This window comes from Plecotus auritus, assembly GCF_963455305.1.
Source record: "Plecotus auritus genome assembly, chromosome: 12".
NCBI classification, from domain to species: domain Eukaryota; kingdom Metazoa; phylum Chordata; class Mammalia; order Chiroptera; family Vespertilionidae; genus Plecotus; species Plecotus auritus.
This window is the reverse complement of record NC_137778.1, coordinates 18256991-18273504: the sequence shown is the minus strand read 5'-3', so window position 1 is coordinate 18273504 and position 16514 is coordinate 18256991. Positions and strand designations below refer to the sequence as shown.

The 16514-nt window shown below is 35.3% G+C and overlaps 1 protein-coding gene across 2 annotated transcripts in view; it reads left to right on the top strand.

Moving 5' to 3' along the window:
* Positions 1–16514, top strand: part of SWT1 (SWT1 RNA endoribonuclease homolog) — a 61998-nt gene that overhangs the window by 1638 nt on the left and 43846 nt on the right. For both annotated transcript variants that reach the window (XM_080649081.1, XM_080649082.1), the window contains exons 2-9: positions 2348–2431; positions 4415–4498; positions 6414–6472; positions 9411–10143; positions 11499–11558; positions 12696–12825; positions 13594–13695; positions 14032–14220. In XM_080649081.1, coding sequence (XP_080505207.1) covers positions 2357–2431; positions 4415–4498; positions 6414–6472; positions 9411–10143; positions 11499–11558; positions 12696–12825; positions 13594–13695; positions 14032–14220 — 1432 coding nt within the window. In that variant the 5' untranslated portion in view covers positions 2348–2356. The remainder of the gene's footprint in view (positions 1–2347; positions 2432–4414; positions 4499–6413; positions 6473–9410; positions 10144–11498; positions 11559–12695; positions 12826–13593; positions 13696–14031; positions 14221–16514) is intronic.

Below are 16514 nucleotides of genomic sequence, written 5' to 3'. Positions count from 1 at the left end.
GTTTCTCATGAGGATATGAAGATACCTGGCAAGGATGTTGCCATGTAAAGGCTTGATTAGGGCTTCAGGATCAGCTTCCAAGGTGGCTCGCTCACATTCCTGGCACTTGGTGGTTTTTTGGGAAGAGGTGGGCATCTCCATGGACTACTTGAATGTCCTCATGACCTGGTGGCTGGCTTTCTTTAGAATGACAGAGACATTCTAGAGTTCAGGACAGAGAAAGGCAGAAGCCGCAATATCTTAGATGACCTAGCCACATACTGCCATTTAGCAATATCTTACTGGAAACACAGATCAGCCCTATTTATTATGTAAGAGGGGACCATTCTGGAGGCTGACCAGCACTGGAGGTCTTCTCTCATTTAGTTTATATATATATATATATATATATATATACACATACATATATATATATATATATTTTTTAATATATTTTATTGATTTTTTACAGAGAGGAAGGGATAGAGATAGAGAGTTAGAAACTTCGATGGGAGAGAAACATCGATCAGCTGCCTCCTGCACACCTCCTACTGGGGATGTGCCCGCAACCAAGGCATATATGCCCTTGACCAGAATCAAACCTGGGACCCTTCAGTCCGCAGGCCAACACGCCAAACAGGTCAGGGCCATTTAGTTTATATTTCGATTTTTACAAAATCAATATGAATTTCACATTTTATCCATATATATAAAAGTAATATGCAAAGTGTCACTTCGGAAGTTCGACCAGGAGACCGGGAGTTCAATCACTAGCTACGATGTGCGCTGACCACCGGGGGGTAGCGCGAAATGAAGGAAGACCCCAGCTGGCAGCCTGAAGGCCCCCATCAGCCCTTTTCGCTGACCAGGCCTAGGGACCCTACCCATGCATGAATTTCATGCACCGGGCCTCTAGTATAAGTATAAAGCACTTGTCATGGTGAACATACAGGTGTTTTACCTTCAGTAGTCCACTATCTGCAGTGTTTTTTTCAATTTGTCTTGAGGATAAGAGGTTTAAATTTTAGCATTATTTTTTAAAATATATTTCTATTGCTTTCAGAGAGGAAGGGAGAGGGAGAGATAGATACATCAATGATGAGAGAATCATGGATCAGCTGACTCCTATTGGGGATCGAACCCTATTGGGCAGGTGCCCTGATCAGGAATCAAACTGTAACCTCCTGATTCATAGGTTGATGCTCAACCACTGAGCTACACCAACCAGGCTTTTCTCTTCATATTCATCAAAGTATTCTAAAAGTTTGATTTTATAATTGATGATTCTTTCACTTACTGTGATCATGACTGACCAGAAATAATTGCAGTTGCTTGATTTATAGCCTTTACGTCCGTAGTCTTAATATGTGTTACTACCAGCAATAAACGCTCCTTTGGGCTTTGCTCCTAGATCCCCTTTTATATTTTCCTGTCCCAACAGTCCTGGTGATGTTCCCAGTTTGGGGCCTCTATGTTCCAGCACAGGATGCTTTCAGTATACTATAACTTGACAGAGATTGTTTATGACCACAAGGAATGACTATATTTGTCTTAATGCTTTTTTGGGGGGTGGGACAGAGGTTCAGAAACTAACAGTATTGACTTGATTTGGAGAAGGGCTAGAAAGGTGGGACTGGTAAGGGAAGTTGACAGAGCCTGAAATGGGCAAGAGTTGATAGTGGCTCAGAATTAGAGTAAATATTCTAAGGAAGAAAACAATCACGTATCCTCTCAGCAAGCATTTATCAGCACCTCCTATGTTTTTGATACTGCATACTCTTCAGGGGAGCTCCGGGTCTAGTAGGAAGACAACCATGTAAGCTAGTATTTATTTAGGTCCTCCTATTCTCTGCCTTGTGCAAGGCATTTTAATATCCATTGTTTCTTTAAAGTCCCTCAAAACCCTCTGGGATAGGTTATCTCTGTTTTACATATAATGAAACTGGGACTCAAAAAATGTGTGTGATTTGCCCGAAATCTCACTCAGTGAGTGACAGTTGAGAGTGTGTCAGGAAAATGAAGACTTATGACTATGGTTTTGAGGTGTAGGTGGGACAAAATGCAGTAGTCCTGCAGGCAGTTTAAAATGATGATCAGATGCTCAAGAGAGAAGTCAGGGCTAAGGGCATAGTTTGGAGAGACATTCCTAAAGTGAGATAGATGAAGTTGAAGGAGAGGATAGATCATTATGAGGGAGAATCCTTGTAATGGAACAATGAGAGAATCCTATCATCTTAGGAATGGTTAGCAAATGGAAATCATTTTTTAAAACTCCAGTCTTTAAATAACTGAAAGAAGAATAATTTCTAATGTATTTTTTTGTGGTGGTGTTAAAATACATATAATGTGTTTTTAATGTTTATTTTAGGTTTTCAAAATGTCCAAAGAATCTTGTGAAAAAAGAGAGACGTCTCAGAGAAAAGATACCACCTCATCACCCAACTTTGATGAAGTAAGAATTCTTTTATTTACTAACCCAAAGACACCCTTTTTAACAGTTTATTTTTGTGTAATGTAAAACATACTCCTCTGTTTTCAAATGACATATGTAACTCTATTGTTCTGCCCTTCTGGCCCAGAAGTCATTTGCTTTTCCCACTCTCTACTTTTGTTATTTTATTTATTCTTTACAACTCCATCAGATAGGTACTACTATTGTCCTAGTTACATAGAGAGGTAAGAAACTGAAACTTAGAGTGGTAAGTAATTTGCCTTGGCATTCTTGACTTCAATTCTGAACGTCCTCAGAATTCTCCTTTTTATGGAAATAACCCTCCATTAGACCTTTTCCCACATCTTTCTTCTGCATTTACTCAGCATTGAGGGTATTTTTTCCCATTAATTTTTAAAGAGAGTGGAAGGGAGGGAGGGAGGGAAGAGAAAGAGGGCTGGGGATTGAACCTACAGCCCAGGTATGTGCCCTTGACCGGGAATCAAACCCGAGACCCTTCAGTGCTGTGAGACACTTCAACCACTTCAAAACCCTGGCCAGGGCCAATAATTTCTAAATTGATCTCCTTGCTTCCACCTTTGCTTCCTTGTGTTCTCAACACATCAGCCAGAGTTATCCTGTTAAAATGTAAGTCAGATCATATCACCCCTTTACTCAGTACTTTCTTGCGGATAGCGCTTGGGAAGGCACATGGGCATTATTTAATTATTGTCAGCTGAACCCAAGGCAGCAGGCAAAGCCACGCCCTGGGAACACGCCTTGCAAAAGGGCAAGGGTGTTGTCAGCTTGACCTTCATTTCAGCCCGTGGTGGGGGGAAGTGGTTTTGATATCTAAATCCAGCCTAGCACCAGGAATGCTCAGGGCCTCTCAAGAATGCAAATAATCTCCTTTTGTCTTGACCTTTTGGTGAAACTTCCTGGTATTTGGGATATAAAATAAACTCGCTGGATTGGCTCTGGGTCACTGTCACTGTCTCTCCAGCAGAAGGGGGCAGCAGTCCACCCGGTTCCCAGCTTTTCCCTTCCATTTTGTGTCTTGTCTCTTTCTTTGATATTTCCTCAATCCCCAGCCCCTCTACTCGAAGAACCGGATCATCTCTCTTTCCGTGCTGGACACGGAAAAGAGAGACCCCGTCATAATTTCTAGTGGTTTTCCACTTCATCCAGAGTGAAAACTAAAGCCCTTGCTGGGCCAACAATGTGACCTACTGGTGCCATCTCATTCCAAACCCTTTGCTTTCCCCACCCCATGGCTTCCTTGCTATGTTCCAGCAAGCCAGCATTCCTGCCTCAGGGGCTTTGCCCTTGCTGCTATTTATTCCCTTTGAACGGAAAACACTTACCCTACATATTCACATGGTTTGTTCCATCTCTTCTAGGTCTTTACTCTTTAAAATTGTGGCTGCCTCATCCCCCACCCCCCAATATTTCCCAGTTCTTTTCTCTGCTTCCCCCACTCCCCCCCATAGCATAGTGTGACACACTGAATATAGTATTTATTTGTAAACTCCTTCTCTAGATTTTAACCTCCAGGAGGGCAGGAACTTTTATAGTTTTTCATTACTCTGTCCCCACTGTCTCTAGAACGTCTTTGGCACATGGTAGGTACTCAAAATATATTTGTCTTGGATCTGTTGAATCAGTACCCTGTGAAAAAGAACTGGATATATGGGTTTGATTTATAGAAGACTGAGTTCCACCATGGCCGCCACACCTCCCAGTGCCCTTACCTGACCTGTCAGATGGCCTTCTGCTGTAACACTTGTATCCTACCTCATCTCTGGTTTTGGAGCAAGCACCTAGCTCGAGTTGAGTCTCCCTTCTAGTTGGGTTACCCTTCCTCTTAACTGTTTGTGTGCCTTTGAACATTGTTCTCCTCTGAAATTTATTATTAATGTAGAAAGAATGTTGATTTATAATAGTGATGAAATAATGTGCTTTATTTTGTGCTTTTCTTTCTTTTTTTCCAAATGCCATTCTTAGGATAAGAAAGATAAAAAAACCTCAACAAGTTCTACTAGCTCATCTTGCTCTGTAAGATCCATTTCATCAGAGAAGAGAAAACTGGTGAGTGTTTAGATACTATAAATAACTCGGAAAATTATTTATATTAAAGTTTGAATGTACACTTAGAAGGCTTATAATGTAAAGTTGCCCCTACTTTTTCATTAGTTTTTTTTTTTCTATGTATTATACTTACTTTTTGATAGCCAATGGAAAGAAAACCAGGTTGATTTTTTTTCTTCCTTCTATTCACCAAAAAGCATTTATCAAGTTCCTTATTTCTTTGTGCTGATAGAACCTATCATTTGGGATTAAACTACATGGATATAAATTTAGACATTTTAAAAATCTTTTCCCATTTATGGTTGTATTTGTCTTTACAATTTCCTTTGGAAGTAGCCAAGGCAGATACAGTGTTTGCATTTTCAGATTCAGAAGTTGAGATCCAGAAGGTTAAATGACTTGTCTAAGGACATAAAATTGTACAGTAAGTTCTCAATGTTGTTGGTAGGTTCTATGACTTTCAGTGTAACAATTTATAATGAAATCAGTTTTACTGTAGGCTAATTGATAGGTTCCTACAGCATCTCATCAATGTTATAACAAAATGAAGGAAACAATGTTATTCAAGGAACTGCTGTGCCCAGCAACAAAGCCAAGTTCAAAGTTCTTTCCATCCTCACACAAATAATTGGAAGTAGTGATAGCAGACTAAACATATGAAACTGGTGCATTGGTGGTTGGTGAAGTACTTACTTCATTCAAGTTGAAGTTAGGTTTATGTCAAGATAGCAACAGAGTTGTGGGTAATACGAAAAAGTAGTGAAAGTTCCATGAATGCAAAATTGTGTTTTTAAGAAATGTTTGTTTTCATATAATGAAACTGCTATTTCAACTTACTGTTACTATATTAACCTTCTTAAAACACTGATTTCATCATATTTTGTCTGTGTTAAAAACTTCCACTCACTTTTTAGTTTGTCATTCAGGACGCTCTTAAATTTGGTCACACCCTAACTCTTCAGTTTTCTTTTTTCTTCGTCCTCAAAACTTCTTCTAGCTAGGCTGGTTTATTTTGTCTCTACTGAATTTGTCTAATCGTCTTTAGCTTTTTAGAATGCCTAGCACTCCTAGCCAAGAATGCCTTTTTCTTTTGCTCATTAATCTTTATTTAATCTATATTCAATCTTTAGCATATATTTTGTCCACTTTTAAAAAAAATATATTTCTTTATTGATTTCAGAGAGGAAGGGAGAAGGAGAGAGATAGAAATATCAATGATGAGAGAGCATCATTAATCGGCTGCCTCCTGAATGCCCCCTACTGGGGATGAAGCCCACAACCCAGGCATGTGCCCTTAGCCGGAATCAAACCTGGGACCCTTCAGTCCACAGGCTGATGCTCTATCCACTGAGCCAAGCCGGCTAGGGCTATTTTGTCCACTTTTGTTCCAGGTATGTTCTAACTTTTGGTGGTTGATATTTTAAATACAACTTATTGTCTCCTTTTCTGCTTTGATGCTTACTTGTATCCTTACATTTGGCTATTTGTACATCTCTTCTACTTCTCTTATTGTTTTACTATATAAGCTCTTCCGGAAAGGGACTATATCCTATTTCTCTCTTATTTTTCTTGTGTCAAGCACTGTTTCATCCAAGTACATAGACAGGGTGGCAGAATAGAGAGTAGACTGATCTGGTTTCAACTCATGGCTCTGCTGCTGCCCTGCCCTGTGACATTGCAGAAGATAATTTGCTGTTTGAGCCTTGCCTACTTTATCTGTAAAATGGGGGATGATAATGATGTCCATCTCACAAGTTTATTGGAAGGATTAATTAAACTATTGTGTCAACCTATTTACTACCACAGAGTTATGGGAAAAAAATTGTCTTCCAGTCTCTTTTCCCTGTAACTGTAGTGCCACTGCACTACAGTTAATGATAGACTTTTCGTTAATGATAGACTTTTTTCCCTCCAGAAATCAGATGGTATAGACGTTGTGAACTGTAATGTAAAAAGAAGACATGAACTGAAAAGGTAAATTCCCCCTTTTTTACTCTTTTGGTTTAGAATTGTGAGACTAAATATTTAGACTTACAAAATCCTTTACTTATTTGATTAGTACTGTTTTGAATGCAAATATTTCTAGCTACATCACAGATAATAATTTTTGAATTTTGTTAATATAAGTTCAAGGAAAAGTGGAGTGAAATAAAAAATTTATCAGAATTCTACATTATATAAAAGACACTTTCAAATAGAATGTAGATTTTTATCTCAAGTAATTTGATTTTTTCATACCTTTAAAAGATACATAACTTCATTATTATAGAGTAATAGAAGTTAGGAGGCTAATAAAATTTGGATAATTATCTTTTTTTTAATATTTTTATTGATTTCAGAGAGGAAGGGAGAGGGGGAGAGAGAGAAACATCAATGATGAGAGAGATCCCGCACGCCCCCCACTGGGAATTAAGCCCACAACCCAGGCATGTGCCCTTGACCAGAATCAAACCCGGGACCTTTCATTCTACAGGCTGATGCTCTATCCACTGAGCCAAACCAGCTAGGGCTGGATAATTATCTTTATACTAGAGTCCTGGTGCACAAAATTTGTGCACGGGGGTGGAGGGGTCCCTTAAGCCCAACCTGCACCCTCTTCAATCTGGGACATCCCTCTCACAATCTGGAACCGCTGGCTCCTAATTGCTCACCTGCCTGCCAGCCTGATCGCCCCTAACTGCCCCTGCCAGCCTGATTGCCCCCAACTGCCCCCCCCCTGCTGACCTGGTTGCCCCCAACTGCCCCCCCCTGCCTGGTCACCCCACACAGCCTGCTGTTCAGTTATTTGGTCATCCCTCACTAACCCCCCTGCCAGCCTGGTCATCCCATGCAGCCTGCTCTTCAGTCATTTGGTCATCACTCACTAACCCCCCTGCCGGCCTGGTCGTCCCACGCAGCCTGCTGTTCAGTTGTTTGGTCATCCCTCACTAACCCCCCTGTCGACCTGGTCGCCCCACGCAGCCTGCTGTTCAGTCATTTGGTCATCACTAACCCCCCTGCCGACCTGGTCGCTCTACGCATCCTGCTGTTCGGTTATTACTGTGACAGCGTCCCGGACAATTTGCATATTCCTCTATTATTAATATAGATATTAATCTTGAAGAGAATACGTAGCATATTGAATTGATATGGCTCTAAAACCATGTTAGTGAAACAGGATGTGCCTGCATCTAGAGAACTTGGGGAATAATGGTAGGTATAATAGAGATTATTCTTCATTGATTTCTGTGTTCTTTGGATAAAAATTTCAGAGAATTTTTGTGGTGAAGGAATTTCTTTCTCAACTCTAATTTGGGTAGATAAATATAAAATGTATAATGCTTGATAAAAGTTTATAAGGTCAAAGTTTCTGAGAAGATAAGCAGTTTTGGGAAAACAATTAAAATGCTGTTAAATATATAAAGAAAACTTCTGCTCCCCAGATAAACTCAGTTAACAAAAAAAGCAAAAAACAAAAATTAAAAAATCTAATTTGCCTCTCACTCTTCTTCAGTTTTTTAAAAATCATTTCCTTCTATTTTTTGTGATACCTTGCTTCTATATTATCTGTTGGAATATATTTTGTCACAAATTTTATGTTATATTGACTATCACTTTCTCAATTTTTAATGCCGTTTGTACTAGCATCTTATTTTAAAATTTTTATTTTGAGTTCTAAAACACTGCTTGACAAATAAAAAATATTTAAATGAATTTTAAAAAATAAAACACTGCTTGATTTTTCACTAGTTACCTTTTGCTTAAGTCAAGTTGAATGCCTACTTAAAAATATTTCTGCATTTCTAAGCCCGCATATTTGATAGACTGACATGTTTCTTAGTGATTTCCAAAATGTTAACATTTATCTTGTACTTAATGCTTTGTTATTATAAATAATCCTGAATTGAATCTCTTTTTTTAGTTTATTACTTTTTTCACCATGATAATTTCTAAAATGGAAATTACTGAGAAATCAAAGAATATGAACATTTTTAGAATCTTTATATTTTCAAATTCCTTTTTGGAACTGTAATCATTTTGCATTTCCACCAGCAACAAATGAGAGAGGATCCATTTTTCAACTCCTTGCTAATATGTAATGTTATTTTAAAATCTTTGCTAATTTGATAAAAGAAAATGGTATGTTCTAATTAGCATGTCTGTGATTGCTGGGAAGTCAGATTTATTTTCCCAAATCATTATTAGCCTTTCCCTTTTTCTCTTTCATTCTTGTTTTGTTTTGTTTATGGGCTATTCTAGAGTCTTAGTACTTTTTGATGAGCTTTTTATCTTCTAAGGCTAATAAGCTGCCATATATATACACACACACACACACATATATATATATACACACATATATATGTATATCCACATATGTACATAAAGATATACATATATAGATACACATGTATATATATTATATCAAATGCCATTTTCCAGTTCTTTAAGTTTTGTTTATTAATTTTTAATATGCTAAAATGTGAAAGTAAATAGTCATTTACATTTATTATTTTCCCTTGTGATTTTTCCCCTAGGGCTTTTAAATTTAGGAAGTTCTCTACTAAAAAATCAGATTAAAAAAAAGAAATTAGATAAATTTTTTCCCCTGTGGTTTTTAAGGGTTTGATATGAAGCATAGCAATTATGATAATAATTATTTTGGACTTAAATGTTTAATCTATTTGGAATTTATGTTCTCGGGGTATTTTATAAAGCTTTAAATTTCTTGTGTTGTTTTCCAAATAGCAAGCCAATTATTCCAACACCAGTTGTTGAGTGATCCTTTTCATTTCATTCCTAATGTAGTCATTTCTACTTTTTATGAAGTATGTGTCAGGCTAGTTCTGTTATTTCCTAACTAAAATGATACAGTTCAAATTATTATAATCGTGTACAATTGTAATGTAATCTAGGTTTCTGTGCTACTTTACAGACTGAATGTAGACACTGACACTCTAAGAAAGAGACCAAAAATCAACTCGTCATCCCAAGAACCAGTTAAACTTCAAGAAGCATCATATTCAAATGATAATCAAATTATTTCACAAAGTCCTTCAAATGGAACGAAAAAAGATATAAGTAAATGTGTAGATTTTAAAGATATTAAATTGACAAATGTTAGGAGTAACCTTGACCATGGAGTGAAAAACCTTAGCATTCCTAAAATTGCCAAAGATGTGAAACCTAAAGCTGAAGGCCAGGCAAATGAAAAACTACGGCCTCATGTACTTGCTCACAGGCAGAAGATGAAAGATCTCAAGAAGGAAAGGCACAATAAATACAGAGACAGTTCTGAAAAATGTGTTTTGGAAAAGTGCAAGAGAATCCAATTTTCTCAGGATTATAATTCCAGCAAGATATTTAAGGAACCCCATGAATCTAGAAGAAGGAAGGTCAGTTTCAAAATCCCAGTAAAATCCCAGGATACCCACCAGAAGCCTGTAGAAGAAAACATTTTCCTTTTAGAGTCCAGCAAGTCAACGACTAAGCAGAAGAAAAAAGGGTGCCTGGAAAACTTGCAGGCTTCATTAAATTTGATGAAGCAAACAAGTAAACATTTGTTTTCAGATTTCACTTGTAAGCAGACTGTTTGTGGGTGGAAAGGAAAACATCATCTTGAGCATCAAGAAAGTAATGATTCAAGTTCTAGTGAACACCAGACCCAGGTAAGGTAGTACAAAATAGAGAATGTAGGTTTTAGCAAAGAGCAATATTGTTCCCATTACTAATAATGATCATAGAGGACTGGTTCAAATTTAGTCAGGAAGATATGTGCTGGTTCCTGTATTTGACCCCTTTAATTCCAACGTCTTTAGGAAGATAGCCTGGCAAATATCAAGGATCCATAATAGAAGGGAATGCGTAAAAATGTAGAAATACACAATTACAGATAGTCCTTTAAAAAAAAGCACTATTGCCCTATCCAGCCTATCCAGTTTGGCTCAATGGATAGAGCATTGGCCTGCAGACCAAAGGATCCCAGGTTCGATTCTGGCTAAGGGCACATGCCCGGGTTGCGGGCTCGATCCCCCCAGTAACTGGCGTGCAGGAGGCAGCCAATCAATGATTCTCTCTCATCATTGATGTTTCTATCTCCCTTCCTCTTGGAAATCAATAAAAAAATAAATAAATAAATAAAAGCACTATGGCCCTGGCCGAGTGGCTCAGTTAGTTGGAGTGTCGTACTGTACACCAAAAGGTTGCGGGTTTGATTCCCAGTCAGCAAATACCAAGGTTTGGGTTTGATCCCTAGTTGGGTGCATTCGGGAGGCAACCAATCGATGTTTCTCTTTCTCTCTATATATATCCCCCTTCCTCTCTCTCTAAACTCAATAAAATAACATATCCTCTGGTGAGGATTAAGAAAAAACAAAATCATTGTGGCAGTCTCTTATGCTCTTCTTGAAACCCAGGTACTAAAGAACACCCAGGAAGATAAATATTAAGTTGTAGAGGAGACATTTTTGCATGATTACTTCCCAGTTATTGGAATTAAAGCTCTTTATAAACTGTTCATTGATTGCAGCTTTATCTGACTTAAAGTCATTTAGACATAGGAGCAGCAAGTAAACATAGTTCTTATCTTGAAAATATTGTCTTCAGCATGTGGTTGACAGTAGAGAATCATCTTAGTATTATGTTAGTTGTTTTGTTTTCCTCACAAATTTTTCAATAGATAATTATTTTCCTAAAATAATGATTGTACTTTACAAGGAAATAATTGTATTTTCTGGAAGTAGTAATCCTGGTATGCTTTCCTAAGAGAATACTTAATTTGTTGCCTAGATTTTATAGTCCTTTGATACAGACCTTTCTCAGATTGCACCCTATCTCCAGCTTTACAAATTAATGTTCTAGAAACTATGGTTTATATACTACTTTTATAAACTTAGTACTTACAATCTGTGAGGTAGAAATTCATCATGGTTACCTGACCCCAATGTCAATGGTGCCAAGGTTAGACAATCCCACTATAGGTATATTCTTCATTCTAAACTAATAAAATTACTTTTCATTTCAGAGTTTTGAAGCACAATGTTCTTCAGTGTCATATGAAAGTATTCCAGATACAGATCAAGAGGTTAATAATATACTTATTTACTTCTAATGTTTTTAATGAAATTAAGTCAGTTTCTATTTTAATAAAAATAATGACTTTATATGAAGTATATATGGTAATATGAAAATAACACGGATATTGGTCCTGAATCAATATGTAAGTTCTTGTGAAGTCATGAAAAACTTTTTGAAAAAGTGTTTACATTTACTTAATCACCTTTTTGCTTTTGTTTCTAATCATTGAATCTGTTTTGAATAAAGAGCATAGAGCCCATTGCCCACAAGTTACATAAATTTTGATTTAATTATATCAGGCTTTTGCATGCTTTATGCCTGGACTTGCCAGAATGTAGTTTGATACTAACATTTTTTTTTACCATTTTTTAAAAATCTACAATAAGATGAAAATGTTATTCAGTGAAAGCAAGAGTGCAGACATATTTATTTTTTACCTGCTGCATCATTTTCCCAGCTAGAATCTCCTGATTGAACGTCATAGAATTATTGCAGATTTTGTGTTTCCTAGTCCTGAATTAAAATTAGATTTATAGAACAATGTATTTTCCTATTTTTAAGAAGACTTTAAAACCCATATTGATTGTGACGGGTTTTTATTTATGACAGTCAGTTGTATTTTTCTGTCTTATGGGCAAGTAACCCTTGATTTTCCCCTTTGCTCTAAAGCTATATTTAGATTTTAGTTTTTCTTAGAAATCTCAAGCAGAGCACTCATCATCTAGATATAAATACATTTGTCTCCTAAAATACTTTATGGTAAGAATGGGGATGAGAATAACTTAATGTGAGGGTCTACTATGTACTAGGCTCTGTGATAGGAACTTTGTAGCATTTTATTTAATCCTCACAAAAATACTAAAAGGAAATAGATATTTAACATTCCTATTTTGTAGATGAACAAAGACCCAAGGTGGTTACTTTGCTTGCTTAAGGTTACAGCAATATTAAGAGAAGAGCTTTTTAAAAACCCTGTATATGTTCACAAGTCTGTATTCTTTTACCATGCTACATCCATATTTTTGTCAATGATTTTCTTCCCATAAACCATCTCATTTTAAGTAAATTAAGAATTCATTGCTTTCTAATTAATATGCAGAGTAAATAATTGAAAATATTTTACTGCGCGTCTTTTACAATTTAGATGCAGATAGTAGAAGAGCTTCATGCTGCACGTGTGGGGAAAACTGTGGATTTGCCTGTGGTCCCTCCTCCTGGAGAGTTATCGAGCATGGAGATTGACTTGGTAGAAGATGATGTGCATTCCTCTGCTGGTATATCTGATATCCCTATGATGACAATATTTATAATCTCCTGTGCTTTCTTAAGAATGAATATGCCAACATTCAATTTTGATAATATTTGGATGAAAAATGTTAAAATGTGCTCATTTGAAATTATAAAGAACGGTGTATTTCTTTTAGCTATAGGAATAGGTCTAATATTTGTCTTATCATCATTTGTTTTTATATCTCTCACATTATTAGGCAGATATATTTTCTGTTTCTCTTTTTGCCAAGGGGCAGTAATCAGAGTCAAGTTATTTTTAATTTCTGCTATTAATCATAACTTTTAACAACTAGGTAAAAGCACTGATCAGAAATAATGCAAATTGTTTGAAGTTATTATATGCCTGGATTTCTTATTTATATAGTAAAGTTTTGATCATTCTTACTAGTGGGAAAAGATAATGATAGATATTATCCAAAATCTATTAGTATGCTATTTTGAATTGTATGTAAAAATAGTAATGCTATATCATATTCACATTGAATTTTTCAATTTATTGTTTTCGTGTATATTAACCTGATTCTCTCACAATGGCCCTATAAATTTATCCATAAGCAATTCATAATATTCTGGTAGATTATTAATTATTACTGTTCCTTCTCTTAAGAATTAGAATAAATACATTTTTGTTTTTGTTGTCTGAAGAACTTTGTTCTCTTAATGCTATCAAAGTTCTATGATATAAAAATTTTAGTTTTTAAAGAAGTTTATTTTAAGTGTCATGAAATTTTTATTTGGCTCTTTTTCTCTAGCAAATACTGCTTTAGACAAACATCTTCTAATTGTTATTGATACAAATATTCTGATGAATCATCTCAAATTTGTTAGAATTTTGAAGACAACAGAAATCCCAGGTATTTATGAAACATATTTACTGATTCTGACTTTATTTGAGTTGAATTTTATGTTAACAGTAATATGGGTATTTCTCCTTCCCCCAGCACATTTCCTTTTGGATATACTATTAAGCATATATTAAGCATAATCAGCTTAAGTTAAAAAAAAAAAAAAAAAAGAGGTCCTTCTAAGGTTAACCTAGCTATCTAAATGGACTCTTTTTTAATCTTCAATAGTATTTATTTTTGTAACATTCTTTTGATACATCTGTTTTTTATTTCCATTTTTTATATATGTGTGATTTAGTAACTAAATATTTCTTGACTTCTAAGACATCTTCTTTATTTTTTTAGGCTTTGACAGGCTTGTGTTAATAATTCCCTGGGTAGTTGTACAAGAGCTAGATCGTATGAAGGCAGGAAAACTACTGAAATATGCCCAGCACAAAGCTATACCTGCGGTTCGTTTCATCAATGACAGTCTCAAAAGTCAAGATAGAAAACTATGGGGTCAATCAATACAACTTGCATCTCAAAAACTTTGTAGGTATTGTTCTCTCGTGTCTTCCTGATTAAGATTTGTTGGGACTGATTTATTACTGGAGGGAAATGCTGCAAAACTTACAAAAAATTTATAACCATTGCCATGTAAAATGGCAGGACATAGTGATGGATTGAGGTATTCTATTAGGCTTGGTTTGGGGGTCTTTGATTTTTAATTTTATGCTCTCCGAGACCTTAGGTTATGTCTATATTTCACAGATAGTGACGTATGGTTCTGTGTGCATAGTTGTATATAATATACTACTTTGGATTCTTTTTTTAAAATACTATTATTGCCTTGGCCAAGTAACTCAGTTGATTAGAGTGTCGTCCCCATAATGCCATGATTGCGGGTTTGATCCCCGGTCAGGGCACATACAATAATCAGCCAATGAATGCATAGCATAAATAAGTGGGACAACAAAAATTGATGTTTCTCTCTCAAATCCATTAAAAAAATAAAATTTAAAATTAAAAAATACAAAAATATAATAAGAACAATACCATTATAAAGTGATGAGACCTATAAGTGATCTAAGTTGCTAATCTATCATTACATGCAGTTAGTACGGTATAGAGGCAGGCATTGTCTTCCTCTAGTTTGTCAGAATCCGTAATAGGAAGGCGTCTTTATAATAAAGGTCTATAGTTGATTTATTTTCATATCAGTTTAATTCATTTTTAAATTACTCTAGCCTTAGAGCATTTATGTTTTATAGAACTTTTTTTGGTGGGGGGAGGGGAATGTGTGTATAAAGAACACTGTTGCCTCTGCAGAGTTTATACATCCTTTTAGAAGATTTATTTAATTTTTTAAAAATTTGTTTCTTCCCAATTCAGAATTATTTATATATTAAGATTTACATTGTTAGAAATATCATCGATTTATATTGTCTACCATACCCATATTTACCACAAGATATGAAAGAATTCATTCTAATAGGAATATAATTATGGTATTAATACTGAGAGGGCTTTTGGCACAGCTGTTTTAGTCTTACATCTTTGAAGAAAAAGGGCCTCCATCATTCATTTGTTCATTTCATTTATAAATATTTATTAGTATATTCCAACTACAATACTTATGTACTTTAAATAGGAACTTCATGTAATTTGTTTAAGAGCTTTCAAAGGAAAATCTCAAATAAGTATCACTTAATAGAGTTAAAAAATATTAAAATGTTTGAATACACTAAATTAAACACCTTAGATGGTCTTTTTCTTCCTTTTATTATGCAAAATTTCAAATGCAGAAATAGAGAAGATAATATAATGAATCCCTTTGTACTTATCACTCGTTTTCATTAATTATCAGCATTTGTCATTTTTGTTTAGAATCTCTCACTTTTTCTCTTCTCCCTTAATTCCTGGAACTTCTGTAATAGTTTGAGGTTAATCCCAAATATCATATCATATTATTTTTACCCATAAATACTTAGGTATGTGTTGCTATCAGGTAAGATTCTTTTTTAAACAACCACACAATTAACAAAATTAACCCTTTATGTAATCCATCATTTCAGTAAAGTCCCGGTCCTTAATAAGAGATAGGAATTTTGCTTACTCAATCTTTTTTTTTAGTTTGTTGTTACAAATGATATTTGATTATATAATAATATAGATAATTATGTCCATTATCTTCCAGACCCTTTTCCAAAAGTTTTACACCTAATATCTCATTCATACCTTATAGTACTGTGGAAGATAGTCATATTGGCCCCATTTTACTGATGAGGAAATGAGACAGAGATTAAGCACTTGTTCTAGATAGAAATTTCTTCCATAGATTAGCTTTGATAATTAGTTTAGAAGAGTTCATTTGAGAATAGATATTTTGGCCACTCTTAGTATTTTTAGATGCTTATTATGTTTCTTTTGACTTTTCCATTTTCATGTGCTTTTTTAAAGCTTTTACCTCTTCAGCCCGTGCTTTTTGATGGTTAAGGAGGATAAATCATAAGTAGCTGTCTTAAACTTCTGTGTCGTTTCAGTTTCTGGGTGTCTTCCTTGAACTCCATGTTTCACTTTAATATTTGAATCTTATTTGACCTTAGTTTTGTTAAGTTGCTTTTAGTTATAAGGTTGTAGTTATAATAATAGATTATTTGTGTAATTGTCTATGTCAGATAATATATAAAGTACTTAATGGTTTATGGCCTCAAGTAGTGATAATTCTTGTATCCTCGTTATATGAAAAGCTTATACAGATTGATTAGAAAAACTAAACATGCCTTTCCCCAAGTGAATGAAGATTAGTATTAGGTAATTCAAAAAAGGAAGAAATACAATTAGTC